Source organism: Raphanus sativus, chromosome 7 (genome assembly GCF_000801105.2).
Source record: "Raphanus sativus cultivar WK10039 chromosome 7, ASM80110v3, whole genome shotgun sequence".
Classification (NCBI taxonomy): domain Eukaryota; kingdom Viridiplantae; phylum Streptophyta; class Magnoliopsida; order Brassicales; family Brassicaceae; genus Raphanus; species Raphanus sativus.
This window is the reverse complement of record NC_079517.1, coordinates 18,988,466-19,016,312: the sequence shown is the minus strand read 5'-3', so window position 1 is coordinate 19,016,312 and position 27,847 is coordinate 18,988,466. Positions and strand designations below refer to the sequence as shown.

Sequence of the window (27,847 nt, the reverse complement as noted above, 5' to 3'; positions counted from 1 at the left end):
AGGAATCAAAATTCAACCACGGACTCCATTTAATGGGTGTGTTGCCTTTGTGATAGGGGCTAAAAGATGGAGCATGTGAAGTGATATCTAAGTTTGAATTATAACCAGACGGAAAAAAACACCCAAAATTATTGAATGGCAGGGCACGAGAGACAGTAACCATTAGCTAAAATCCAATGAATGGGATTCACTGGGGGATAATCAAACGTTTATAAAACTATCCCAAAAAGGGAGAAAATGGAAGGGTAAAGAATCTGGGATTACACGGTGCAGTTTCTTTGGGTTTCCCTGGAACACAACCATCGCTGAGTGAGAAATGATCATAATCCTGCATCCAGCTATTTCATCTCTACAGAAGACAAGAATTTAGATGAGTCATGGAGATGAGACAATGAAGATTTTTAATTTGTGCTTTTCTTTTTAGCTTATGGTTTTGGCCATGAAGTAGACATATGCTTTGATCAGATGCGGTCTGCCTATATCACTCAGCACACGGTTCTCTCTAGAAAGAGTCTTGATTGTCAGTTTTAACGCTTATAACAAGAGTGCATGCTCACTTGAAAGTTTCTAACAATAAGAAAATCCCTACAAAAAACATAATGATGAATATGAAGAGAGGCAATGTTCCAAGGTGCATTGAGTGTATTCTCAACAGAATGGAAGACTTGTGTCAAAAGAACCTGAAACAACAAGATAGCAAAATCTAAAATTAAAAAATTGGTTTCAAGTTAGGTTCTAAACCAGCTAGTAAACCCGTAACCACTATGTTGAGCAGAGTGTAGCCAGTCCATGCTACTCGCCTTGATATAATTCACGGTTTGATCTATAGAACTGTGGCATTTTTTTCGTTATAGAAAATTAAACAGATAGTTGAATCCGGATACCTTGGGGTGAGACAAGAGATTAGTGCAGGTGGGTAGGTACGGATCGAAATCCATCCCCGCCTTGAACCCCTCTTGAAGACTCGAACTGCTGCTACTGGTAGACCTCCGTTAGTTGCGGATCTATCTCTCCCTCTCAGAGTCCATATAAAACTAATGGGCTTTAAATAGCCCAATAGAAGCTTCCGTGTGCAATTAAATACGTGTTACCGTCATGACCAGTGTTCTAAAAAGCGGTCTAGGCGGTGCTTAGGCGCTAGACGTTATAGGACCGTGACGATTACTCTTTAAACCGCTAGATAATTATAATATTGTAATAATAAATAATATATAATTTATTATTCATAAATTATAATAATTAATATATTGTAATATATATTCTTATGAAAATAGTTTTTACTATTATTAAGTATAAAACATTACATGTATTTAATATATTGCTATAATTTATAAACGCCTAAACCGTTTAACTAATAATCTAGACGTCCGCTTAGTCGTTCTAGACGCTAGGTGTTAGGTCGCCGCCCACTTAGCACCTAGCGCTTTCTTAAACATCGGTCATGACATAGTCTCTCACAACTTGCTTGACTTAAGGCGTGGTTGGCAAAGCAGAGAAAGGAGGAGCAGCTGATGTGAGCTGTGAACTGTGAGCTGTGAATAAAAGTTAGCAAAAACATTATATTTTTAATTTTTCTTAAATAATATAAATTATTACAAGATATGAACTAGCATTAAAAATTATTAAAAATAGAAAATTATTAAAAGATAAAAATATTAATAGAAAATAAAAATTATTAAAAACTTAGATTTAAACTAAAAATGTTAATTAAAAAGATCTATATGGACGTTAAATAGGTTTTGTTCACAGATTTTTAATAGGTTTTTCAAACCAAAAAAAATGCCCATTTAGATCCATTTAATTTAATTGGTTTTTCTTTATAACGCTGATAGAGAAAGTTTAGATAGATGATTTGACAACCAACAATATTACCTGTGTTATGAGGATCTACGCCTAACTGCATCATCCAACTCGTCCTATGAAGATCTTCTGACCAGATTTACTTGTACCATGTTGAAGATCTCTTGTACGCCTTTCTTCTGTATCTGCATTAATAAATCGTTCTTTCGAGGACTTTAAACCTAGATTTCCTGAAATATGTAAGAAATTGCATAGTGTGGAGTTCGAACCCCAGGCATGGATGTAGAAGCCTTTAAACCTTAACAAATAGACTACGGTGCTTTCACAATTTAATGGGTTTTAAAGGAATATTTTTGTTAAGACATATTTAATAAATGAGATTCTACCTAAAATTAATGATACCATATTAACTCATTTAATTTAATATAATTAATTAATTATCTTTTGTGAAAAATGTGATTGTGTGGTTTTGACCGAAAAACTCGATTTTACGGTTTTGGTGGAAAAATTCGGTTTTACGGTTTTAGCGGGAAAACTCGGTTTTGATGGGAAAACTCGATTTTACGCTTTTGGCGGGAAAACTCGGTTTTACGGTTTTGACGGAAAAACTTGGTTTTGCGGTTTGGGCGAGAAAACTTGATTTTGCAATTTTGATGGGAAAATACGATTTACGGTTTTGGCGGGAAAACTCGGTTCTACGGGTTTGGCTGGAAAACTCGAATTTGCAGTTTTGGCGGGAAAATTTGATTTTACGGTTTTGGCGGAAAAGCTTGGTTTTCCGGTTTTGGCGGAAAACTCGGTTTTACAGTTTTGGCGGGAAAACTAGTTTTTCTATGGTTTTGCGGCTACGGGAATACAGATTTTACGGTTTTTGCGGGAAAACTTGGTTTTGCTGTTTGGTCGGAATTCGATTCTACGGTTTTGGCGGAAAAACTTAGTTTTGCGGTTTTGACCGAAAATTTCGATTTTACGGTTTTGACGGGAAAACTCGATTTTACGGTTTTGGTAGGAAAACTTGGGTTTACGGTTTTGGCGAGGTTTTACGGTTTTAGCGGGAAAACTTGGTTTTGCGGTTTGGGCAGGAAAACTCGGTTTTGCTGTTTTGGCGGAAAAACTTAGTTTTGCGGTTTTAGCGAGAAATTCGATTTTACGGTTTTGGCGGGAAAAATTGGTTTTACGGTTTTGGCAGGAAACTCGAGTTACTGTTTTGGCAGGAAAACTTGTTTTTACTGTTTTGGCGGAAAAGTCGGTTTTGACAGGAATACATGATTTTATAGTTTTACTGGGACCATTTGATTTGCGTTTATATAATGAAAATCAGTTAATTTTTTTTTATTTTTTTCATTTAATTTCTGTTAAGAGAGTATAAAATTAAAACAATTAAAAATTAAATCAATAATATTTCATATGTTTCATAATACATGATGTTTTGACTCATTGTATAAAGATTAAGAAATTTGTCTTTTTATAAAAAGTAGTTTTAAAAATATAATTTAAAACTTATTCAACCAATTACAAAAATAACTACAATATTTAATTGGTTACACAGTTTCCAGTAAAATTATAAATAACATTAAAATCAAAACATCATCTATTTTGAAATAACAAAAACTTTATAAAACATCATGTATTATGAAAGAGTAGTTTAAATTGGTCTATAGGGATTTAAATAGGTACATGTAAATTTCACGGGTTTTAAATATGTACTTTTAATAGACCTATTTTTTAAAAGGATGTAAATGATATAAATGATATTAGTTCTAAATAGGGTGGGTATTAAATGGAATGGGTTTAAATGGGGTGGGTTTTACATTTTAATATCCCTAGACATATAGCTCTCTCTCTCTTGTTCGTCAACGCGTTTTTGTGGGACTTTTTTTAATAAAGAAAATCTGGTCTGGTCAACGAAACCTTAGCCTCTAAGACAGATTTATAGAAAGTTTACAAATTAATTAATAAAAGAAGAAAATATAAGTATACAGTATTTTTAGGATTTTCTTCTTTCTCTCACTGCATAATTTTCAAAATAGTTCTTATTCTTCTAGACCGGTCTATCTATCTGCTAGCTGCCGCCTTTGCACTCACTCACTCCCTCAAATTTATTTTTAAAAACCAATTTTGGGGATTTATGTTTTCAACTGAGACAGGTTTTTGTTTCCTAAAACCAACTAAGTATTGATTTTAATATTTTTACTTTTTTTTTCTAACCTACTTTGTCAGATTCACACGCAACCTTTGGGAGAAATTCTTTTTTTAATTAAATGGGGGTTGTCACTTTCCAGGAAATTTCTTATCTTGAAAGATGAATATAAATAAGATGATACACTCCCTCGCTCCAATGAAAACATTACAACTTTTCAACACACCAAACACTTTTTTGTTACTTATTTGCTCACCAAAACTTGTCTACTTTAACAAGCCTCCTAAATCTCAACAATTTCATTCACAAATCCATCTGTAATATCGAGAGATCATCGTAGAAAAACCATAAAGTCACTTATTTAAAAGAAAGAAAAAAGAAGATGGATAATAACAATAACCAGCAAACGTTTTGGCAGTTCAGCGATCAATTGAGAGTCCTCCAGACGCCGCACAATCTTTCCTTAAACGACTCCATCTGGAGCACCACCAACAAACGCACCGACGACCGCAGAAACTTGGACATCGCAGCCGCCTCCACCAACAAAAGCCCTATCGAATATCACAACAACAAGGCTTCTTCCGACAACAACAACAACAACAAGAACGCTGCGAGCTGGAACACCTGGAAGTCTAGCTCCAACGGTTTCGGACCCATCGGCTCAAAATCAACAACATCCACAAACGTCAATTTCAACCACACCGACGACAACCCCTGGAAATTCAACAACTCGGACGTCAACAACGGCGATTTCAACAAGGGCATCTACTCCTCCCAGCCCAAGAGCTATGGCTTCAATTTCAAGAACAACAAGGGGATGCTCATCGATCAAGATCATCATCATCATCAGATCCCCCAGAAAGGAGTAGGGAAGAAGAACAGGAAGAATCAGAAGAATAACAATAAGGAAGATGACAAGAACACCAACGACAAGAGGTTTAAGACTCTTCCTCCCGCGGAGGCACTTCCGAGGAACGAGACCATCGGTGGTTACATCTTCGTGTGCAACAACGACACCATGGAGGAGAATCTGAAGCGCCAGCTTTTCGGTTTGCCTCCGAGGTACAGGGACTCGGTCAGAGCCATCACTCCCGGTCTTCCTCTCTTCCTCTACAACTACTCCACTCACCAGCTCCACGGTGTTTACCAGGCCGCTAGCTTCGGTGGGACTAACATTGAGCTCAACGCTTTCGAAGACAAGAAATGTCCTGGCGAGTCTCGGTTCCCTGCTCAGGTCAGGGCCATCACCAGGAAAGTTTGTTTGCCTCTGGAAGAAGATTCTTTCCGTCCTATTCTCCACCACTACGATGGCCCTAAGTTCCGCCTCGAACTCACCGTCCCTGAGGTTCTTTCTCTTTTGGACATTTTTGATGAGCAAAACCCTTGAATTCGTTTCCTTGGGATTAAAGACAACAAAAAACAACAATACGAAGACACAGACTAAAAGTTCACTTTTACCATATCCATAAAGAGATATTTACATATCATCATCCTACGTATATTATTAGTAATGAAACATTTACAGTGCAGGTCACTTTTCAGTTTATTTATTACATTGTAGGTCACTTTGTTCTCTTAGCACACTTATTCTAAGCAAGTCCACTTGCATTCACAAACTTGGTTTGTTTCTAGTTGATTTTAGATCCAACGGTTTAAATTCAACAGAGATTATTCTCTGAAAAACACATTTTTTTTCAAATATTCATTAAATCTTTTTCTACCATTAAAACCTTTCGTCCTTTTCAACCAAAAACGTTTCTCTTCTACCTCTCTTTCCTCTCATATTTCATATTCTAGATATCAGATTGATTGAGGTTGCTCAAAAAAAAAAAATCAGATTGAGAAAGTTTAATTGGCGTATGAGATTGCTTAATTGCATAAAAGAATTTCGATTTCTTCGAATTTCACTGCTAACCGGGGAATCTCGTCGTCTCCGGTGAACCATCCCGATGCATTTTTAACAGATGCGAGGAGAAGATTTAGGGGAGAGTAATCTCGTCCATGCTGTGAATACGACAGTCACCGTCGGATAGCAACCGTCTTGGGTCGATTCGCTCCCAGTTCATTCTTGGTGCTAGTTGAGACGGTGAAGCTCAGAGAAGACATATGATAGAGCATGTTGGTGAGGAAACTTGTAAGAGAAATTTATTCACTTGCATCTTATATGGGTTAGGATACAATGTTGAGATTCACTTGAATCTTATCTCTTCGTGTTCTCCACCAAAATAGTACTAAAGTAGCAACAAGTCTTTTTGGAAATTTTCAAAAACAACACTTTCTGGATCAGAAGCATTTGCTTCTTTGGTTATGTTGAAAATTGTGACTTTTTAGATGAGTGTGTGGTTCTGAAAGTTAGATGATAGGAATTTGGTGAAAAGATAGTTACATTATTACATCTGTTGTTATTTAGTTGATGAGTTGCTAAAGGTTCGTATTTGGTTTTGATTTTCTAGAATTGTTAAGATTTTCTCACTTGGGAACTACTTGATGATTAAAAGTCTTATTCATGTGTTTGCAAAGACCAAATTTGAACCACTGTCAATATATTGTTTGCAGTGTACAAGCGGATGAGTTTGAAGCCATGGATGCAAACTCCACTGTGGTTTGCAGTGTACAAGTGGATGTCAATCACATGCTGTACACTTGGTTATAATCATATAACTGTACATATGGATAATACAATATGTGTACACCACATAATACAGTATGTGTACACTTCGATGGTTTTTACATGTTCATGTGTTCTAAAAATTTGAACCAATATCAATCTAGATATCATGTACACCAAAAACTTTCATTTATTCAAAGTACATATATTTTACATATCTGTACACAGTCGTTCTTGTCCATGTGTACAAATGTTTGTGTACACAAGTACAATATTGTACACAATACAAGCAACATGTATGACGTGCTAATTTGTAGTTATCTGAGACAGAGAATGTAAAAATGTTTTTATTGCAAAGAACAAAGATATATCTGAGGCAGAGAAATCCTTTAAAACCTCATTCATCTCAGTAAAATACAAAGAGCAAATGTTAAACTTTCTGGTAGGGGTTTCTGTACAAGGAAGAACCAGATTTCTCTCACACAACCACGCCACTAGCGGTAGTCAGGAGAAACCAAGGCTTGGAATGAGACCAAAACATGTCATTAGAACACTGCTCTATCGCCATTCAGAAACCATACCAACCATGAAGAACCTCTGAAACTACAACATGTCCTTGAGATTATCGGTTGCCGTAAAACCTAAATCCAAAAAACCATCCACCGGATTTCTTTACATCAATCTAAATCTACTTGTAAAACTATAATACTTTTGGGATTAAACCTACAACTATATGAAATCACACAGATTGTGATATAAACTTACAAGGTACAAAATTTCAAGTCTTTCTTTACATCAATCGTCTCGGCGACGAGACAAATTGCAAAGCACATACCGAGGTGGACATGGAAGAGCTGCGGCGAAGAAGTAAGAGATGCTGTAAGAGAAGCTTGAATCTGGGTTTGCTTGTGTTCAGGTGATGATGCCGCAAAGAGAATCCGACCAGGGTAATCACGGCGGCGTGTAGAGAAGAAACCAACGGGGTAGAAGAAGTTTAATGTTTTTTATTTTAATCAAGCTAACCAGAAATAAATATCAATTTAATATATCTAACCAGTCTAACCAGAAAGAAATATCATTTTACCTAAATATCCATCTATGGTTATACTTTTCTAGGGAGAAATGAGTCTTCAACCACTAAAAAGTGTGTTGGTAGCATAATGTGATCTTCAGTGTAATAAAAAGTAGGAAAGTGACCATTTATGTTAAAAACTCTAATTGTCTCAAGAAAATGATACTGGTTTATACACTTTTCGGTTTTATTTTCTATAGTATTTTTACAAGAGAGGATGTGTTAAATTAGATATGAGATGGGGCTATATTTGCGTGGGTGAGATGAACAAAAAACAAATCATGTCTTTCACTTGTGTTTGTGTAAAGTAAATAAAGTTTCATGTGTTACACCCAAAACTGGCATAAATGAGAATGAACTTATACATTTATGTATTTTTTTACTATCTTTGCTTTTCTTTTGTAATATTCATGGCTATTTGCATTTTGGGCAATACTGTTCCAAATAGATGAATTAATTTGGTTGTTCTTGCTACATTTTGTATACTCTCTGTTATCAATTGAATCCAACTTTTATGAGACAAAACAGAAACACAAAATGTGAGAAAGATTAGTTGAAACAGCAAATTGACAAGTTACCAGTCTAGAGAAAGGAAAACGCGTTATGAAAAATGGTAATATTAAGAAAAATGTGACATGAGCATCGAGAGAGATACAATTGTTTATTTTTCTCGTCGGTCGGCAATAACTTTTTGTTCTTTTGTGCGAGATTCTGACCTGACAACCAATTAGGGAGAAAATGTCAGGAGCATCATAAAAAAGAAAGAAAGAAAAGGCAACGTGGATAGATTAGATAACGTTGGTTGTCCGGCAGGAAGACTTTCGAACCATGTGTATGGTGCTTTGTGTTTTGTCTCAATGTTCGTTCACACTTGCCTTTAACGCGTGGAATGCTACGAACCGTGCATGCACGTGTGTGTGTTTTGTGCGCCATGGGCTAAACTTTTTTAGTATGGGCTTGGATCTTTTAGCTTTACATAATATAACGCAATCCACAAATCATCAACATTTCTAGGTGTAGGGAAGTCTTTGAATTGAAAAGTCTTTCTTGGATTACACAAATGAGAAAAGTAAAAGGTCTTTTTCTTGGTTTGCACTTAATTTTTGACTATTTCACTTGTTGAACTTGCTGCGACTTTTAACTCAAAATTTTTGGGGCTGCAAAAGAAAAACAATCCAAGATAGAAGCAACGCAAGAGATCATTGTTCTGCAAGACTGTCTCAAACAACTATTTAAACAACTTTTGTGCAAAATTCTATTTAAACATTTACTTTGTAGTGTTAAAACAGACTTACTCTAAATTGAAAATCTGAATATGTTTCAATACTCCAATTAAAAACTGGTATATGTTTGCATTTTTACCTTAGACTTAGCTAGGAATCGGTGGAGGATTTAGAGTCACCACGACCAAAGGCAACCTCATCCATGCTCTGCCCTATGCGGCGGTATCTACCTCCGGCCTCGACAAAGCCTGGACAAGGCCGGTAAGCCTTAATGGGCCACCAACCGAAGCCAGGGACAGTGGCAATGCCTCCTTGAATCCGGCCGTCGCCGTTGCAACCATTCTCTTTCACCTCTTTTCCGCATCCTCTGCAACCACTGAGTTCAACACATTCAGTTAGTTTTAGTGTCTGCAGCTAGAGACCAGAAGATGCTTAGCAATTGATTACTCATCTTTGGCTAAACATCAGACCGCAGTTAACATAGGATTCGATTATTTAGACAATTGGATTTTAGATGGGAAAGCTAAGAAATGGAAAGATACCTGAAAGTAAGGCCTTCTTTGTCGTCGTCCTCATCAGTTTCTACGACGGGAATCTGGGACGAAGATAGTGGACGACGATGAGGATGATGCTTTGAATAGAATATGAGACTGTTCGAGCTTAGCGATGGTTGATAGAGCCATGGGTTTGGTTTGTGACTACCTTTGTTGTTGGGGATGAAACTAAAACTTGTTGAGATCGAAGAAATGGAACTCGCCATCTTTCTCTCTGTGAGCTGAAGAATGCAGAGAGAGAGAGTCTGAAATGATGATGAATGGCCACAAACTATTGATTGAAACGGCAGCAAAACGCATTGCTATCGAAAACTAACCAAATCATTTTCTCGGTTATTTGGGTCTGGTCCGGTTTAGTCTAGAGATTGTTGAAGCAGCAGTTTTTACACCATAGAAAAGAAAAAAAAAAGAATTTCAGGTAAATAATATAAGAACTTTAATCACACTAAGAGATTGAATATCTCCTCTACATAACAAATCAGGCATATTGAGTGATGGACAAAATCGAACACAACAAAAGAGGAAGTAAAACAAACGTTGTGATGTAATAATAAAACGACATGGTATGATATCGTCTTGCAGGGAAGAACAACCTAAATGTCTCTTCCGGGTCTGGACCCAGCAAAACAGTCGGCATGTGATGATGATGCTCGTTTCACTTGGACCAAGCGACTGCGTCGATCTCCGATTGAGCAGCTCGGTACAACTCCAGCCTCTTAGATATGGCGCTTCGTCTCTCCATGATTGCTGGATCTTCGTTCAAAAGCGACGATAGCCTCTTCATCTGTTGGTATATGGAATTCACCGTTTCAGTCATTAGTTTTAGCAATATGTTAGGAGTTTCACTTAAAGACAGGTGAGAGAACTTACGTCCATGGTACCGAGCTCCGCAAAGAAATGGTCGAGGAGGCTACGTTTGGCTTCTCGGACTTGACAGTAGACGATGGACTTGGGGATTGAATTCCGCAGTCCAGCACAGACCATGTTCACGTAAGACAGAACATTCGATCCTGTTGCCAGTTGTGTGAGGTAGAAAATATAAAGATACCGTAACATATAAAAGGATATGCTTTTGACTTACCGATTCGTCTGAGATAGGAATCGTTGTAACGGTCGAAAATGGAGTGCGTAGGGTTACCACCCTTCTCAGCATCTTGGGGAAGCTTCCTGAAGAAATCAACAGTGAGGTAACTGCACTCCATGTCCACCAGCTGCAGTGTTGCTTTCTTACTTCCATCCCGCATTTTGTCCAACGACTCTATGGCCGCGTTTGTCACCTCCACTCTCAGTGCTGGGTATTGCTTTAATTCCTGCACATGTTCAACCCGTCTTTAACATTTGACCAAAGTGAATATGTCGTTGGAGATTGTATATATATCTTACTAAAAGAAGAAGAGAGAACGTACCACCGTTTCATTCACAGACTTGTGCACCAGATCCTTCAATATCGCATGAACCTGGAATTATTAAAACCACGCAAAGAAAATAAAAGGAGAGACGTTTATTGCCTGTTTTCTTTTTAGGTTACTGATTCAATTTATATTAAAGATGCAAGTTAGAGCTGGTACAGTATCAACAGATGCTTCAGCAGGGCCTCGGATGGATACTATAGAAGACTCAATGAGACGACGGTAACCTTGCTCAGGAGCAATCAAGTGAGGCTGGTAACCGTCAGCCTCAGTGACCAGCTTGCGGATGTTGTCCATTGCTAGCTGCTTGTCAAATTGAAGTCTCTTCAGAGCCGCCGGAAGCTGGTTATCAAACACGTTATACACCTTCTCGCCACCAGCACGCCTGTGTCATCATCAACCCACATGCATTTTTTAACTCAGACACCATAACAACTCATGTTTAATTTTATAAAAATTAGTAGCAAAAAATGGCCAAAACATACACTCCATCGAGATGCTCCTTGAAAATTTGATCGAAAAGCCGACATATCTCCATTATTGAGTACAACTTCCCCTGCACCAAAACAGCAATTAAATCTTGATATCTAGTAATACAAATTGAAGACAAAAAGAATACACAATCTTACCCCAGCATCAGCTCCAATAGGCTTTCCAAGGCGACTAAGTTCAGATTCCAGCTCTAACACTGTTTTGTTAATAAGCGACTGGATGCCTGGAATTCTTGACTTGATCACATGTTCTAGATGCTGTTCAAACAATAACAATAAAAAAATGTTACTGTTAGACTCTTGTTTCAACCGCAAAAGCTGATGCTTGTATAGAGAGAGCTACATCATTCTCGTGATAGCCCTTACCTTGGAGAGCATCTTTGCCAAATGCTCGGAACCCATTTTATGTGCAAGGTGCCTATACTCTGTAGTATTGGAAAAGTACTCCCTCTCTCTTCTCCGAGCCGCAATCATGTCCACATTCTTGTTAATATCTGCTTGGGAGCGGTTGACAACACCAACCCACGGAAATTTGAGTTTAAAAGATCTCCCTTCCAGAATCTGAGCATAACAGTTAACGAGAAAACATATGTTACTACAGATATTAGTAAGATGTAGCTCGAACATCATATCACAAGTCTATTTACAAAAAAAAAAATCATTATGCATTTGCATTTATCAGGGTAGGGTAACTTACTTCCACTGCGTCGGTCCCTTTGTCCATAAGATCAATCTTTGTCAAGACACCGAATGTTCTCTCCCCTGTAAAGATTACAAAGAGTATAAGATGACCACATAACGCATCAGGGTATCTTTGGTGACAAATGAATGGTTTGCAAAATAATTACCAGATGGATCAACTTCACGGGAAATTTTAATTGCGTCTGACGTAGCCAGATCTTGGTTTGCAGGTGAAATTGCCAAAATGATGCAGTTGGGCTGTAAAAGGAAATTTGATTAATCAACCCACATTAAAATGGCAATAAGCTGTAGATTAAATATTAAAAGGGTTTGCGACTAAGGATTTCTTATTACCTTTTCAATGTAGGACCGGACCATGTTTTCAATGTCCTTCACTATATTTTCAGATTGTCCCTCTGCATCAACAAAAAGTTTGTCGTGTCATGCTAAACTATCTATGGTAAAGAATAAAAACCATTGCTCATGCTCCATAGCTATAGAGAAATAGACTTAAACTCTTTGCTCTACAGTTCCTGGAAGGAGTGTAGTAAATATGACTTACCAACAGCAACTTTCGTAAGCCCTGGAAGATCAATCAGTGTCAAGTTGACAACTGCACACATAACAAAGAGTATTGAAAGTTAGAAAAAATGATCCCCATGCCAAGATAAAAAATTAGAAAGTGGAATCCTAACCATTGGGAGAGTAAATGCTAAGGTGAATGGGAACGCTAGAAATGGCCTTGCTACGTCCGGTCTCCCTGTCAGTCTCATCTTGAATCTCCTTCCTCACAGCAGCTACAGAGGTGATTAAGGTAAGCAAAAATAGTATGGGAATATAAGAGGAGAAGGTAAAGCTCAAATGAGACAAAGAGAACCCACCAAAATCGGTGAACCTTTTCCTGGGGAGGTGAAGAAACTCAGCATACTCCCGAGCTCCGTCATCAATCTTTTGCAACTGTAAGACAAGGGGCCTTCGAGTAACGATACCTACAAACAGATTTCCCAAAATGCATTATTTTAATTAAAATTACACAAGGGGGAACATGCAATTTCAAATAAAAAGAAAAAAAACAAGGGAAGAAGTGTGATTACCAGATCCACGGGGTAAAAAGTCCTTTCCGACGATGCTCTCCAGAACTGAAGACTTTCCTGAGCTCTGTCACGCAGCAACAAAGGTAGTTAATAACCGTCTAAAATTGTTGAAGACAAGGGAACAAGACGTCCCTCAAAAGGAAATCGAATGCGTGATTCTTCCTCCTCTACACAGAACTAACTCTTCTATGATTGAAGTCAAACCCAAGTCCACTCTTCATAATACCAAAGGGCTTGCAAAGCTAACACAATAGTACAGTCTCTACGATCAACCAAGTATCCTCTACACAATATCCCGAGTGTCGCATTTATATAAATATAGGGGGTGGGGGGGGATGGAGATAAAAACCTGACCACCAACGACGGCAATGGCAGGCAAGGAATCCCAGAGAGTAGGAAGGGCGCTAGAGTCTCCATGGTCTCCCAGAGTCGTGCATGCTCTCTGTATCTTGTTTACCAGCGATGACAGATTCTCCATCTTTTCCTCTTTAAGGCTGCGCTGATAATACGGTACCTGCTAGAGCGGATCGGCTAGATCTGCTCTCTCCGCCTGATAATTTTACACTTTAAGAGGAATAGATCTGCGACTGGTGAGCCACAGAGCGAGAGAGAGAGAGACAGAGAGAGATTTTGAATTTGAGTCGAGGACAAGGATTTGGGAGTCTTCAGGGTCTTTTGATTAAAAAATAAGTAAAAGAGACGTCGAACGCGGTTTATATAGCCTGGCAAATCAAGGGTTTTTTTCTTTTACCAACGGCTTGGTTTTGATCTTTGCACAAAGTAACAAGTTAAAACGGCTTGGCGTTTTTTCTTTAGTTCTTCAAAGATGACATGACACCTACGAGTCAAACGGTATGGCGTTTACTTAGATTCTTTAGAGACGACGTGGTATTGCCTCTTTATTCTTCATACGTAATAGATTTGTCCATAAGTATTTTATTTTTGTATGAAATTTGTCCATAAGTTGTGTAGAGAGAGTTGATTAGTTAAACATACAGAATAATCCTAAATTTTTATTTGACTCGATTAGTTATTTTTGCATCAAACAGTCATTTGATTTGATAAGTTATGTGTTTAGATTATGATCAAAAAATCTGGATATCTATAATTTTACGTAACATAATAAATACTTTAGTAAACAAAAAAGTATCAGAACATAAATTTGTACTAATTTGTACTATTCGTGAAAAACATAGCAAATCACAAATACTAATATTCATAAAAACAGATCCGATCTAACTGTTATATCATTATTATATTTTATGAAAATTTTACAATAATTTTATTTATTAAATTTATTATTTTAGCTATTAGAGTTTTTTTAAAGTAATTACTTTTTGTTATTTTAAAAAATATTATTATTTTACATTATTATCAGATTTTTAATTTGTTTTCATTTTTTTTAAATAATATATTTGTACAGATTAAATCAGATTCGATAATTAGTTATTCAAACAAAACATATCAGAACGTGATTTTTTTCAAAAATTCGGATATTCGATATCTGTCTACCTCTAAAATATATGCTTGATTTGTGTAAACTACATGACTGTTTCACTGGATCAACAGGTTTAAATAACACGATTGAATAGATTGAGAAAATAAAAGACTATAAAATGATAAAATCTCCTCACGAGAAAATTGCTTTAATGTGGACCACGAACATCCCATTCCTCCCTGCCCAACGGTCCGAAGGGTGAAGATTTCAAAAAAGATAATAAGAGACGTTAAGGATAATGATTTGTTTATTCACAAAAACAAATGGTAACTAGCTAGAAACAACAACATGCTAAAATTTTGAATTTTGAATGAGTGCTTTGTCTTTTGTAATGACAGCAACTGTAACAAATATTCATATTTATTTTTGAGAAATTAGAGCACTTGTACATAACAAAAAAATAAGTTTATACACATAACAAAATTAGACTAGAGTATTTGGTATATTTTGTGTAATCTTACATTTCTTATACCTCAGCAATCTCAACTAGTTGATCTTTTTTTCCTTTGTTTTTTTCATCTTATTTTTTCATTTGTTTTCTCTTCTCCCTCTGTCAATTTTATTTGATATATATCTTTTAGATCAAATATAATTCAACCATATATTATATTAGTAAAAATATACAAATGTTCTACGTATGTTATAGATTATTTTTTTTAAATAGATTTTTCAAATAATACTGAACGAAAGTTATACTATATTATATCTAAATAAAATAATACACCTGATTTACCATATATTCAAAACTCAAGCTATCATACATTCCCGAGAAAATAAGAATGCCGATTTTTTGGTTAGATATGCTTGTTCATTTCATAGGATTCTTTGTTTTGTTAGTTATTCTATTGCGTCCTGGTTATCCAGACTATTTCAATCTTGACTAATATAATAGTATAAAAAAAATATATTCAAAACAATGTTTGCTAATATTTATAATATATTATTATATTTATCTTTCAAATCTGAGTGTTGATATACATACCTTTGAAGAATGACTTTATGGCCACATGTTTGATTATGAGAGTGTTTAATCTTATGGTTAACCTAATGGAAGGGAGAATGAAAGCGGATCTGGATACCCTGATCTTCTGGTGGTACTTCTCCGGTGATGCTTGAGGCCACATGTTTGATTATGAGAGTGTTTAATCTTCTGGTTAACCTAATGGAAGGGAGAATGAAAGCGTATCTGGATACCCTGATCTTCCGGTGGTACTTCTCCAGCGATGCTTGATTAAGGTATGTTCATATCCATCGGAATCGCATTTAGCACCGACGCATCATAACTTCTCTGCCCTCCTCAGTTTTATCTTCCGGTGGTACTTCTCTGACGATGCTTAATTACGTTCTGTTCACGTCTGTTGGAATCGCGTTTAGCATCGACACATCATAATTTATTTGCCATCCTCAGTTTGGTTGGTTATTTAATATATATTTTTTAATTAAAACGGAGAAAGAGTTATTAACTGCTTGATTTGAAATCAAACATAATAATGCATGATACTTTCACTACAACTAGCGTAGTGATATACTATGGATTTTACCACTTTTAATTCATGTTATATATCCTATTTAAAGTCTATTATATGAGTTTGGAGTTTGTTTTAAAGTTTTTTCAGGTTCATGTACGTTCTGGATACTTTTGTGATTTTGAAGCTATTTGAGGTGTAGAACTGCACAAAAGCATTATAAGTTTAGCTATCTATGGAGGCTTTCCCAAATGTGCGATTTATCTCATATTTTGACACAAGATTGGGTTTTGAGTTAGTTTTCCAATGCCACATGTTTGAGGTCCATCTGACGCTTAGATATAAAGTTATGTTCATTTTACTAAAGAGTGGTATAACTGCCTCGCGAGATGATGATGTCGAAGATGTGAAGGAGTGTCGTTTGACACCCAGACCCTGGTGTCCCTCGACATTGATGCTAGACGATGGGCTGAGTCTATTTCAAGACCAACTTAGGTCCAGAAATCACCACAAATTACCAGAATTTCCATAGATGACTCAAGACCATATTTATGTGTGTTTTTATGTCATTGTTTAGGATACGCTTTATTCTATTGTTTTTTTTAGGTTTCCTCTAAGGTTTGGAGAGAAGATCAATTATCTTTGAACTCCATTGGTTTTATGTATGATTTATGTTTCACTAATCATGTCTGAATAGATCCATTGTTAGGTTTAGAATTTTTCTATGGTTTTGATGAACTTGTAATTTATAGAATTCATAGGTTGAATTATTAGGATCCTTCGTATGATTTTTTTTTTTTTGTGTTTCTAGAGTAACCTGATCATAGATAGTTAGGTGCATGTGAAAGCTGGTCAATTACCTAAACCGAATTCTACTTAGGTAAGTTGTTAGGCGCAGTGACACACTGGTTTAGTTAACCTAGTGAACCTATCGAACTGAACATTAAGGCTTGTTTAAAAGACGTATCGATCGATACCACTAGTAGTGTATCAATCGACACTCGTTCCATATAAATGTGAGCTTAGGATATAGATTTAAGCATTAGAAGAATCACGGCGAGAGCTAAATATCTTATCATTGCATTTGAGTTCTAGGATCATATCCTTAGCATCTATATGTTATAATTCTCATAACCTGAATAAAATCTTAAGTGCACCTTTTCCCATTTGTTTAACAACTCTTCTATTTATTGTTTTGTTATTTATTGCTTTCTATTATTTTACCTACCTTAATCTGAAACACAAATCTAATGTATGAAATAGCGAATCTATGTGGATTCGATCATTAAATACTACAATTAATCTTTTATTTGAGAGAATTACTTGAAGTTAATTTGAGCAGTGTAACTATAAAGGCCAGAAAGTCTGAAACAAAGGCAAAAGATCTTAGCAACCGAAGGAAAATCTTTAGAATACTGATAAGATTTGGAAGAACAAAACTACTCGACACAAGATATCTAAAATTGAGCATAATCCTTAACAAAGGATAAATGACAACAAATGACCAAAAGAACCAAATTCATTGAAAATGTATGAACTTGATTTATTTATTTAAAAGAAAACCTTCATATTTTCCACTTTTGTAATTGTTGGCTTTGGTTTTATATTGTCAGTTTAATTTCCAGTGAGTTATTCTACAAAAAATGACATCAATTTGATTTTCCTAAATTTATTTGCTATAAATATAAAACACATATTTTATGTATTACTATTCATAATTTCATATTATTTGTAAATTCTATATACAATGTTGTTAACATGATCAATTGCCAATATTTATAAAGACTTTTAGCTAAACAAAGTCTAGATTTATCTATTTTGCAAGTTTATCTTTCAAATAAAAATGTAAGTCAAACCTATTAATTCTATTTAATCTGCAATAATATTTAACATAACTAGGATATAATCCACGTTAAAATGCGGATTATGCTTTTATTGGAACTAGAAAAATACCCGCGCTACGCTGCGGGAAGTTTTATGAATATTTGTTAACAAAAAATGTTCATTATGATGATAGTTATTTGCAGTGTTTTGAAACCTTATCCAGATTCGCGGTTGAACCGGTAAACTTGGTAACTCAAAATAAATCCGATTTGTACTTTATGAAAAAAACTAATATTTAAAAATTCAATAAAACCTGCAAAAACTCACTAAAATCCGGAACACAGTTTCCGGTTGAATCAATAGTTAAATCAATAAATAATTTTTAATTATTATTTTTATAGTTTTTATTTGAAAAATAAAGTGAACAATGATAGTGAGAACCAAAATTAGTTGATTTAATTTTGTGTTAGCTTATTTTTGTTATTGATAATTTATTAATAATGTTTTACTTTTGTTTTATTTTAAATCTGAAGTTTAGTTTTATTATTAACATTAGACATTTAAATATTTATGAATTTTTAAGTCTTGACAATTTTTGTTAGATGTCAAAACTCTTAACTTCTTATAATTTTTTTTTAAATAATCTAAATTATTTTTGACATTTTGTATGTTAAGTGAAGATAAAATATAAAAACTAAAATTAAGTAATTTCTAAATATCCAAACTATTATTCTATGTTTTACAAAATATTTAGAAATTAATTAAATCTAATTTCTGTATATTTATTTTCATATAGCTAATATATTATTATGTAATAAAAATAATTTATTTATTAATCTATGGTTCATCTGCGGTCGATCCGATGATTTGGTAATCCGGAATGTCATTCGTTTCAGTGTCCGAATCGGGTTTAAAAACATTGGTTATTTGCTTAAAGTTAATGTTATTTATCTTTTTAACTAAATTGTGATTAGTAGACATCAATATAATTTGATGTTGTATTTCAATTTTAGATATATATTTGTTAACTTTTTTGTCAAGATGATCTTTTTGTAATGTATTTTGTGTGTGTTATGTATTGCGACAATATTTCTTATGTTAAAACTTTGTTGTTTATGTGTTGAAATATAATGTGAAGATAATAAGAATTAACACTTATTAGTGATAATATTAAATTTTTTCTGTTGTGTTTTTTGGTCATATTTTTATTTTGTCAAATGTTTTTCTTCACATAATGAGGACATATAATCCGACATTTAAATCAATCGGCGAAGAAAAATACAATAACATTCACCTAGAGAAGAAGCAAAAATGGACCACGTCTTGGACCTATTTGGTCGCGTCCATAGACGGTATTCAAGTCATTGATGGCCTTCTTCTTACCTTTATAATTTAAACATGGGATAAATCAAGGCCAAAAAAACTGGTGGGAAATTTTTTTTACTTTAAGTCATACATATGAAAACAAGCAGGGACAATGTCAACTAAACAAAGAGGCAGAGATCCGTAAACGTTAAATCTCAAGTTTTTTGAAAATTCAGAACGCGTGTCATAACAAGCCAATAAGCAATACTGGTCTTAAAATAACATCAACGGATTTCATAGTAGTAAAAGGAGAAAACATGCGAAGTTGTCCTGTAAAAAGAAATAGGAATAAAAAAGGAAACATACAAGGAGATTGGATGAAAAAATGAGTAAAATGTTACCTTCATAATGTAGAGATGTTATGGAGAACCATAGAGGAGTTACAGTTTCTAGCTTCAGCTGAACATTTTGGCTGTGTTGTTATTTTGTGACCATTGGTCTCCAATTTATGTTTACATCTGTGGAATAAAAAATTATATATCCCATTTTATCAATCCTCTAGTTCGATGGTCTTGACCATTTATGCATCACCAACTTTCTAACGCACCACTTCTCTGTCATGCTACTTTATCAATCATGCTTGTTTCACGTGGTCTAACGAAACTTGAGGACTGACTCGTTCGTGGCGCTTGTTTATTCTGCCTGCAACATCACATTTTCACATAATATAACCCTGTTCTTTTACAAGACGCGGACGCAGCGGCTTGCGGAAAACTGAACATCAAAATAATAAAAAAATGGTGGAAAATTAATCAAACCGACGCCGCGATCATTTTCGCGAAGGTTTCCGGTGTCGGCTGTGATGCTGTTATAAGTAGCGGCAGGTGGATGGATGCTGCGAATATTTTTGATAGGCAAAAGCATCGCCGCCGGTATTACTCTCGAGATGAATGAAAAAAAACAGTTAATACATTTCGCCGGAAGCCGCTGACGCAGCGTCTTGTAAATGAACAGAGCTTATGTTAGAATCTGAACTCAAAAAATTCGAACTAAAACTCCTAAAATACTTGTTTGAGCCTCTAACATGGCCCCAATTGAGTGTCAAGCTTGATAAGAGTCACACGGGTTAATAACCTTAAACGACTACATATATGTGACTATGGTACAAAAAAAAAGAAACCTCCCTAGAATTCTGATATTACAAAGTAAACAATCACAGTCTATACAACACATTTGACGACACTTTTTTCTTGTAACGTGTTCAAGATCCAATGCAAGATATAAATAATATAGAAGAAGTCCACAAGCAATAGCTATGCATCGTGTTTCCTTGAAAATCAGCAACCTATTAAGAAAATGACATGGTTGTGGTTTCTAAAACTTAAAGAGATCATGAGGAAAACATACCTCCAAGGCTCCATTAAAGCTCCAGAAGACCATGGTCAGGTTATTCGTATCAACTTTACTCTTCTTCTCGTTTTGTAAGAAACTGATATGCATTGAACGAAAGAAACCAGATTCAGATGATAGAACTACGTTTGAATTGTTAGCACAAAGGCCGCCAATATGTGACATGTCAGGTAATTGGCTTCTGCTTATTAGCCCGTGAGATAATTGCATTAATTAAGAGCTTTTCATCCATGGACTTTGGACACATAAATGAGAATCCTCGTTCTAGATACATGGAAGTTAGGAGACTGAAGCTTTTTCATCTTGTTTTCATGCAATCTGCACAGAGCAACCACACATGTTCAACTATCTCTAATTCCTAGATAGTAACATGCATATATGAATGCCTTTAGTCAAAAAAAACATGCATATATAAGAAATTACAAAGAAAACGTCTACCTTCTTCGCATGTCCATATCTTCCGCAAACAGCAGGTGTATATTCAAGGATCTGCCCTTTCTGTGGACGTGAAAAAGAATCAATATTAATGAATCTTAAATATGATTTGTAAGAACTGAGAGAAGTGAGAACCTTATCACACCCAAAGAAGCTCCACCAAACAAGTACTACATACATTAATGATCAGAACTTCCTCAACAGCAACCATATCATATACACACAAGGAGAACCAACCATGAATCTAAAGGAACGTTATATCAGATCTCAACGACATCTCGATCTTCATCTTCTCCAACATCGTCTGCATCTCCAACAGATCTTTTTTTTTTCCAACAGATCTTTCTCAAACGACTTAGCTGATTTTCCTTTGGCGGAGACAGGAGAGGAGGAGATCTCTGCGATATCATTCATCTGCTTCAGTGGCTTTCTGTTGTTCTTCGGTTTCTTCGTCGGAGCTGTATTGCGATGGACGCCATCATGTGTGAAGTCGAACCACACAAAGATGAATAATAGGTCTGGCTCCAAGGACATGACGTGGAGAAACAAAATAATTTGATTGGAACTTCTAACTTTTTTCATTTAATGACATGTCACTTCTAAAATTGTTCTCAAATCCTATGTGGCAGAAGCTGGAGAAAGGCTAGCCTTATTACTGTGTGGATTTTAAAATTAATTAAATAAATTATTATGGTTCATTCAGTGAAATGGTATAAGTGTATGGTTGGTTTTATGAATTGAGATGGGAGAGTTTTCATTGAATGGTTGGTGGACCATAAATTGAAGGCCACCAAAAGAATATTATCACTTATTCCTTATCAAAAGAATATTATCACTTATTACTCGTGCCGAGATATTGTATGCTACAATGTATCAAATGTCTTCCAAGTTATGATCCTGGAAGGTCCTCCATCATTAGACAAATTTAATCAACTAAGCTTTCATTATTTTAATATCTATGCTTCAAAATAGAGAAAGGAAAAGAAAAAGAAGTTGAAGAGAGGAGGGGTAGGCACAACAAAGATGGCAAGTTTTCTAAATCCACGGTCCATTAAGAAAATAGGTTTCCGACCAAACACCAACATAACAAACTAATTAAATAAAATAAAATTTGGGGATAATTTCACGTCATCAACCCAATTAGAGGTACAAAGCCGAGATCTAGTGGGGTGAAGCTTTTACAGCCGAAGCTTGATGATGCAAAGCAAGAGGAAGAAGAACACGCACTCAACGAATCTGCCTTTTCCCTGCACAACGGTCAACAACCAAAACACACAAGCTGCTTATGTCACTCCCTCCTTGTTTTTTTCTTTTAACAAAGGTCAACAAGTCAAAAAGAGAGGCCAATCAATAATCTCAATTATGTTTCAGACAAAAGTGACCAAACAAGAGTCATCTCCACGTGATAGCCAGTACAAAAACAAAACACATTGTTACACCTTTTTCACTCACCGTCACGGTTTGTCAAATTATAGAAAAAGATTCCAACTTTAAACCGAAAGTCACTAACTTTTGTCGCATCCTTATTCGATCTTCGTAATTTCTTTTAGCTGTTGATTTGTTTTCTACTTGTAAAACACTTTCAAAAAGGAACATTAAGAGAGTTAGTTTCCTCTTCTAAGCAAACAATTTAGCAGGTAATCAATCAGCCACAATACCTAAACGTAGAAGAAGCAAATCTGAGAAAGTAAAAACAATAAATCAAAGTGTGAAGTAGACAACTTTACCATTGCGGAGGAAATGGACATGTAATCAGGTGAAGGGTTCTCTGGCGTGTAGATGCCGCCGCCGCCGCCACCACCTGGTGATCCACCAGTGCTACCTCCACTGCTGCTACTACCTCCACCGGTGGAGTTTTTGCTGCCGCTACTACTACTACCACCCGAGGAGGAGGAGGTCTTGATCCCGAGGGAGTAAACGGGAGTTCCGTCAGGGTTGAAGAGGCCGTAGTTCCTCTCGGAGGTGGGGCCAGGCTTCATGTTCTCATTGAAGAGAGCAAAGACGAAGATGGTGAGATCGCAGTCTGGTCGAATGGGAGTCCTCATCTTCTTGCTCATCATCATCTTGATAAGATTTCCATTGTACTTGCGTGCATTGTCGCAGTTGGCTCCAACCTCCTGCGGGTCGCCGTTGGAAGGCCACCCGGTCTCGGAGACAACGATAGGGACTTTCTTGTAGGTGATGCCGACGGCGTCAAGGGCGTGGTAGACGGCGTCAACCTGGGCGAAGAGCATGTTGTCGTAGTGGAAATTGGAGCCAGGATCGGTGAAGCCCTGGTTTGGCTGGAAGAGGACGAAGTCGAGAGAGATGTGTTTGGGGTTAGTCTCGTAGGCGAAGAAAGGGTAGGCGTTGATGAGGATGGGGGAGCCAGTCTTGACGTGGAAGTCCAAGATGGGAGTGAGGGTTGCCAGGAGGTCGTGTCGGAAGGATGTGGCGGAGGGAGGGTAGGATACGTCAAGGATGGCTAGGGAGTGAGCTGTAGTCACGAAGATCTGCTTGTTGAGGCCACAGTCGACAAGAGCACCGTGGATGCTCTGCATCGCCGGGAAGAGCGCCGCGGAAAGGTCTGACTGGTTGGAGGTGAGGACTTCGTTGCCTACCACGATGGCAACGATCTTGGTTGCTGGGAGGTAAGCTTGGACGTTTTGCTTCACCCAATCACGGGCTTTGTCGGTGTCTTTCATCTGGGCAAGGTACTCGTTGCCGAGGGAGACAGTGAGGTCGAAGCCGGAGCCGGAGAAGGCACGGAGGGCTTGTGGATCGGCGTCATAGAGCTTGACTTTGGTGGCGCCTACAGACTTGAGGAGAGGGATGACGTTCTTTGGGGGAGGAAGGTTGTTGGCAACCTGACCGTAGTTGATGCCAATGGAGGAGACGTTTAGAGGAATAGAGAAAAAGATGAGAGCAACGCACACCAGAGAGAATGAGATCTGGGAAGACGCCATTGATAGAAGTGAGGGAGTAAAGAGAGAGAGAAAGAGTAGTGAGTGGTTGTAGGGAGATAGATGATAGAGGAGGCAAGGATGGGGCCAGAGCGTTAGGATTTCACTAAATTTCAAAGTAAACAAACAAAACAGTAAGTAATAAAGAAATAATGAAAAGGAAGAAAGAGAGAGAGTAGTGTTGGTTTTGATGAGCTGTAAGTCGGTGTCTCTGGAGCAGAGAGAGCATCTTTCATGTTTTAATTGCAATTTGCTTGCCCTCGGATTCTTACTTCTTCTCATGACAGATCATTCTTGTCTTGATGCTCTTGTTACACAACACACTTGCTGGTTCGTATTTGTGACAGCTACATGGAGGAGAAAGACACAAACCTATTCTCGATTTGAATGTAAAACTCAACTTTAACATATACTACTATATTCTCACTCTTATTGCTTCAACTAGTATTTCCAATACAATCAAACTAAACCCTCCTTTTTAAGAGTTTCTCTTTTTACAAATAAATCTACAAGTTTTGACAAACTCAATACATGTTTGGGCTCATACCAAAAAAAAAAATACGAAAAAAACATAACTGAATGGCAGTTGATTGGCTCACAATTTAGCCTAACCCTTGAAGCAAAGGGGGCAAATAAAATAAAGAAAAGAACGATACAAGTCTCAGTACACAAATGTTAATTGTAAAAGAGAGACTGTTTCGGTATAAAGTATAATAGAAGACAACAGGACAAAGCTTTTGCAGCACCAAAGGCCAAAAGTGATAATGAATCTATCTATCTATCTGTGTGCTGTGACCAGCGTCTCTATGAACCTCAACCCATCAAATCTAGGCTCCATCTTCCTCGATTCCCAGCCCTGTTCATTCATTTCATTCCAAATTCAACATGTATATATATATATATGTGTATATCATATGAGACCAGGAACCTAGAGCAGATCTGTAATCGCGAATGCTAAAAAGAGGAAACCTACCTTAGGAGAGATCGGTGGAATAGCTGAGGAAGAAGAAGAGAGAGCGGCGGTGGAGAAGGCAATGACTGAAGCGACAACGCCGCTCGGAATCTTCATCATCATCATTATCGGAGGAGGAGAAGGAGGAAACCCGTCGACGCCGGATCTCGACCACCACCAACTATGGAGCTTCGTAACGTCTTGTCAGTTTTGCCCTTAATTTTTTTCCGAAAACAAGAAAATAAAATAGTCTAAATGTCTTTCTATTATATTATTAATGAAAGCATTTATAAAAATGACGTTGGAATTTGGTGTATATCGGAACGGTGCATTTTGCTTCGAGTTGTTCGATACTTATGATTTTGAACATGGAAGAGGTGTTTTCTCTTTATTGAATCATTAAATTGGTCAAAAACTCATGGGAACTGAATTCTTTTCTTTTTGTCATCTTTATTAAAACCAAACCTAAATACAAACTGAAATTTACAGAAAAGGTCCAAACGAAATTGGCCCAAATTCTTAAAAACTAGAAAATTTTCTTCATTCATTTATTAATCTCATTACAAAAATGGTTTCATGTCCAAACCATTATATTATATTACTAGGTTGAGACCCGCGCCCTGCACGGGATGAAACTATACAATTAAAAAAAAATATTACATTTGACTTTAAAATTTTAATTTAGATTTTGGTTTAGATTTTAATAATCAGTTTATTAGAAACGACCAATATTAAAAGCATTTACAATATTGAAATCAGTTTTGGGGTAAAGAATTAATAAATGTTAAGTGTAACATAAATTATAATGAAAAATAATTTAAAGTATATAATACATTACACATTTTACAATTTTCAAAACTAAACATGAAATATATGGACCAAAGTGAAAACGATTATTTGTAAAACTATAAACATTGTCATGAGCCCAAAGTCGTGTTTGAACTGATGGGCTTCATAAACAAAACCCAATAACTGACATGTGCGAAAACGAATGTCTCATTATTGTACACGGCATTTGAATAGAGAAAAAGCATATCGCCATCCTCATATTTTCCGGTTTAATAAAAAAAATACAAAAGAGGATCAGGGTTATCGTTGTTCTTCAATCGATAGAACATAAATATTAATTGTACCAGTTTTCAAAGAAGATAAATGTTGTACTCTCACCGATTAGTACATGTGAGATTTGATTATTCCTTATTTGTCTTCTTTTGGTTTGATTCTCAATTTATTTACAGGCGATCAAAATTGTTGCAGATCATGGTGGATCTCGGTGACTGGGCCTGGATGACGGCGGAGACGACTTCCTTGAATGATGTTGTGGGGTGGTTGAGCCATTACCCGAGATCCAGCTCGCGCGTCTCCTCTGTAGAGTCGATTTGAGACTCCTCGTAATCTTCTCCCGAAACGACATCATCTTGTGCTTGACGGTTCTGCTTCCCAACAATCTAATTGGTGGTCACTGATTATTACATGTACTAATGGAACTTAGAAACCAATCAAATATACTTCATTCATCAAGTAATGATAATATAGTTTGCTGTAAAAAATAGGCAGGTAGAATATTAAGGAGATGCTTTTGTGATAGTACGATCAGTTTGTCAATTTGAAATCACTTTAATATAATAATAACTAAACGACTGATTGAGCAAAAAATAAAATTGAGAAAACAATTGAATCTTCTTCACGTAACTTGACGGGTGAAAAAGCTTAATTCAAGGAAATACTCAATGATAAGATAAAATAAAAATGTTTAACAGAAAAGAAATAAAGTGCTGGAAATAGTAGAAATAACAATATAAGCCTCTAGAAGATGTCTACAGAGATGTCTTCAGAAAGCAGTGAGATAAAATAAAAGAAAGAAAAAAAACTAATCAAAAATTATTTAATATTTTAAAGCGGATAGACTTGTGCTCCTTTATATGGCCATTACCTCTTCCCAAAGGTCTGTATTTTTTGAACATCTTCAGGGTCACATAATTTTAGAAATCCCTTCAATGTTAGTCACATTCTTGAAGCCACCTTTGCATATAAAAAAAAATTCTTTAGATTGATTAACAAAATTAATTTTATATATGATACATAATCACTCTGTAAAAAATCGGTCAGTAAGTTACCTTCTCCCCAATCAATTCGCCAAAACTGTAAAACACAAAGTACAACATAAGCATCATTAAAGGTCTAGAAATCATGTAACTGTTGAGCAATAGTTCCATAGGCCACACACTTGATCTGTGTGAACCTGCAAATAGTATAATAATGGGTTTTAGTCAGTATTCAATCTAAGTTAGTACTCGAGCCTTGTACAAAAAGATGAATAAGAATACATACTGCATATTAATCAATGAAAACTGAATTCTGCTGTTCATTGTTTACGCTTTGCACTGAACATGAGTTTTAGAGATGATACTGACTTTAGAATGCATATTTGCTCTAGATGTAAACTCTTATATATACCCATAACAGTACACATTTAGTAATTAATGAATAATATACGACTCATAAATCACTCAATCTTGATATCAATATTTACATCAATATTTAATTTATATCAATTATGGTTGATTTTGATATGACATACGTGTAAAATAGTTGTCCTTTCTATAAATATGTGATTAGCCCAATACCTGCAATCTACCATAATCATGAGAATAAAGTGATTGTGACGAAATGATTATAGGGATATCTAATTTCGGATCCTATATAAATATCATTAAAATTCATTCAAATCCTATATAATTACGTATAGTCAGTGAGGTGAGAATATAGAAAGTGTTATTATTGTACAAATCACGAGACACTGATTACATGAAGTTTCTATACCTAAGCATTCACTTGATTGTCACGTATTTGACAGAAATCACGGGACCCTAATTACGTGAACTCTGAATATTTATTTTGAATTTTAAATTCGAAACTATTTATTATACAAAAAACTGTTCT

The 27,847-nt window shown here is 36.0% G+C and overlaps 5 protein-coding genes and 2 long non-coding RNA genes across 11 annotated transcripts; 1 reads left to right on the top strand and 6 right to left on the bottom strand.

Moving 5' to 3' along the window:
* The first annotated feature begins 4,139 nt into the window (after nt 1-4,139).
* LOC108829647 (DCD domain-containing protein NRP) lies at nt 4,140-6,763 on the top strand. Of its 2 annotated transcripts, none has more exons than XM_018603265.2 (2): nt 4,140-6,062; nt 6,497-6,763. In XM_018603265.2, exon 1 carries the CDS (start codon nt 4,323-4,325, stop codon nt 5,325-5,327), a length of 1,005 nt encoding a protein of 334 aa, XP_018458767.1. In that variant the 5' UTR covers nt 4,140-4,322; the 3' UTR covers nt 5,328-6,062; nt 6,497-6,763. The 2 variants fall into 2 exon arrangements, with proteins under 2 accessions (XP_018458767.1, XP_056847060.1); XM_056991080.1 differs by having other exon boundaries at nt 4,140-6,074.
* A 119-nt stretch (nt 6,764-6,882) lies between these two features.
* LOC108829650 (uncharacterized) lies at nt 6,883-7,553 on the bottom strand. The gene is made up of 2 exons (XR_001946040.2): nt 7,314-7,553; nt 6,883-7,189 (listed from the first exon to the last, which is right to left on the bottom strand). It is a non-coding gene; the product is annotated as an uncharacterized LOC108829650 (long non-coding RNA).
* Nucleotides 7,554-8,164: 611 nt separating this feature from the next.
* On the bottom strand, nt 8,165-9,673 carry LOC108829648 (uncharacterized). 3 transcript variants are annotated; one of them, XM_018603268.2, is made up of 3 exons: nt 9,386-9,673; nt 8,983-9,219; nt 8,165-8,336 (listed from the first exon to the last, which is right to left on the bottom strand). In XM_018603268.2, the coding sequence occupies exons 1-2, from the start codon at nt 9,601-9,603 to the stop codon at nt 8,994-8,996; spliced, it is 444 nt and encodes a 147-aa protein (XP_018458770.1). In that variant the 5' UTR covers nt 9,604-9,673; the 3' UTR covers nt 8,165-8,336; nt 8,983-8,993. The 3 variants fall into 3 exon arrangements, with proteins under 3 accessions (XP_018458770.1, XP_018458769.1, XP_018458768.1); XM_018603267.2 differs by lacking the exon at nt 8,165-8,336 and adding an exon at nt 8,573-8,777; XM_018603266.2 differs by lacking the exon at nt 8,165-8,336 and having other exon boundaries at nt 8,839-9,219; nt 9,386-9,672.
* A 143-nt stretch (nt 9,674-9,816) lies between these two features.
* Nucleotides 9,817-13,759, bottom strand: LOC108829646 (phragmoplastin DRP1A). 2 transcript variants are annotated; one of them, XM_056990838.1, is made up of 16 exons: nt 13,422-13,758; nt 13,073-13,136; nt 12,860-12,967; nt 12,674-12,775; nt 12,541-12,591; nt 12,333-12,394; nt 12,146-12,236; nt 11,995-12,059; nt 11,664-11,858; nt 11,436-11,555; nt 11,292-11,362; nt 10,966-11,191; nt 10,804-10,854; nt 10,479-10,707; nt 10,268-10,407; nt 9,817-10,181 (listed from the first exon to the last, which is right to left on the bottom strand). In XM_056990838.1, exons 1-16 carry the CDS (start codon nt 13,548-13,550, stop codon nt 10,053-10,055), a joined length of 1,833 nt encoding a protein of 610 aa, XP_056846818.1. In that variant the 5' UTR covers nt 13,551-13,758; the 3' UTR covers nt 9,817-10,052. The 2 variants fall into 2 exon arrangements, with proteins under 2 accessions (XP_056846818.1, XP_056846817.1); XM_056990837.1 differs by having other exon boundaries at nt 12,674-12,967; nt 13,422-13,759.
* Nucleotides 13,760-18,694: 4,935 nt separating this feature from the next.
* Nucleotides 18,695-21,671, bottom strand: LOC130497646 (uncharacterized). The gene is made up of 3 exons (XR_008936644.1): nt 21,146-21,671; nt 21,014-21,073; nt 18,695-20,893 (listed from the first exon to the last, which is right to left on the bottom strand). It is a non-coding gene; the product is annotated as an uncharacterized LOC130497646 (long non-coding RNA).
* Nucleotides 21,672-22,019: 348 nt separating this feature from the next.
* Nucleotides 22,020-24,136, bottom strand: LOC108818411 (glucan endo-1,3-beta-glucosidase 10). Its single transcript, XM_018591376.2, has 2 exons — nt 22,738-24,136; nt 22,020-22,257 (listed from the first exon to the last, which is right to left on the bottom strand). Exons 1-2 carry the CDS (start codon nt 23,953-23,955, stop codon nt 22,189-22,191), a joined length of 1,287 nt encoding a protein of 428 aa, XP_018446878.2. The 5' UTR covers nt 23,956-24,136; the 3' UTR covers nt 22,020-22,188.
* A 377-nt stretch (nt 24,137-24,513) lies between these two features.
* LOC108817879 (uncharacterized) lies at nt 24,514-25,333 on the bottom strand. The gene is made up of 2 exons (XM_018590700.2): nt 24,926-25,333; nt 24,514-24,808 (listed from the first exon to the last, which is right to left on the bottom strand). The coding sequence occupies exons 1-2, from the start codon at nt 25,028-25,030 to the stop codon at nt 24,731-24,733; spliced, it is 183 nt and encodes a 60-aa protein (XP_018446202.1). The 5' UTR covers nt 25,031-25,333; the 3' UTR covers nt 24,514-24,730.
* Between the last annotated feature and the right edge of the window lie 2,514 nt (nt 25,334-27,847).

Bases quoted from the DNA above. Each gene is read 5' to 3' on its own strand.
- LOC108829647 (XM_018603265.2), top strand. From the start codon at position 4,323: ATGGATAATAACAATAACCAGCAAACGTTTTGGCAGTTCAGCGATCAA.
- LOC108829648 (XM_018603268.2), bottom strand. From the start codon at position 9,603: ATGGCGAGTTCCATTTCTTCGATCTCAACAAGTTTTAGTTTCATCCCC. The intron at 9,220-9,385 runs GTATCTTTCCAT...TGTTGAACTCAG, and splicing joins AAAGAAGGCCTTACTTTCAG to TGGTTGCAGAGGATGCGGAA.
- LOC108829646 (XM_056990837.1), bottom strand. From the start codon at position 13,550: ATGGAGAATCTGTCATCGCTGGTAAACAAGATACAGAGAGCATGCACG. The intron at 13,137-13,421 runs GTTTTTATCTCC...GCTGCGTGACAG, and splicing joins TTGCCGTCGTTGGTGGTCAG to AGCTCAGGAAAGTCTTCAGT. The intron at 11,859-11,994 runs GTAAGTTACCCT...TGTTATGCTCAG, and splicing joins AAGGGACCGACGCAGTGGAA to ATTCTGGAAGGGAGATCTTT.
- LOC108818411 (XM_018591376.2), bottom strand. From the start codon at position 23,955: ATGGCGTCTTCCCAGATCTCATTCTCTCTGGTGTGCGTTGCTCTCATC. The intron at 22,258-22,737 runs GTAAAGTTGTCT...ACCGTTGTGCAG, and splicing joins TGTCCATTTCCTCCGCAATG to GGAAAAGGCAGATTCGTTGA.
- LOC108817879 (XM_018590700.2), bottom strand. From the start codon at position 25,030: ATGATGATGATGAAGATTCCGAGCGGCGTTGTCGCTTCAGTCATTGCC. The intron at 24,809-24,925 runs GTAGGTTTCCTC...ATGAATGAACAG, and splicing joins TTCCACCGATCTCTCCTAAG to GGCTGGGAATCGAGGAAGAT.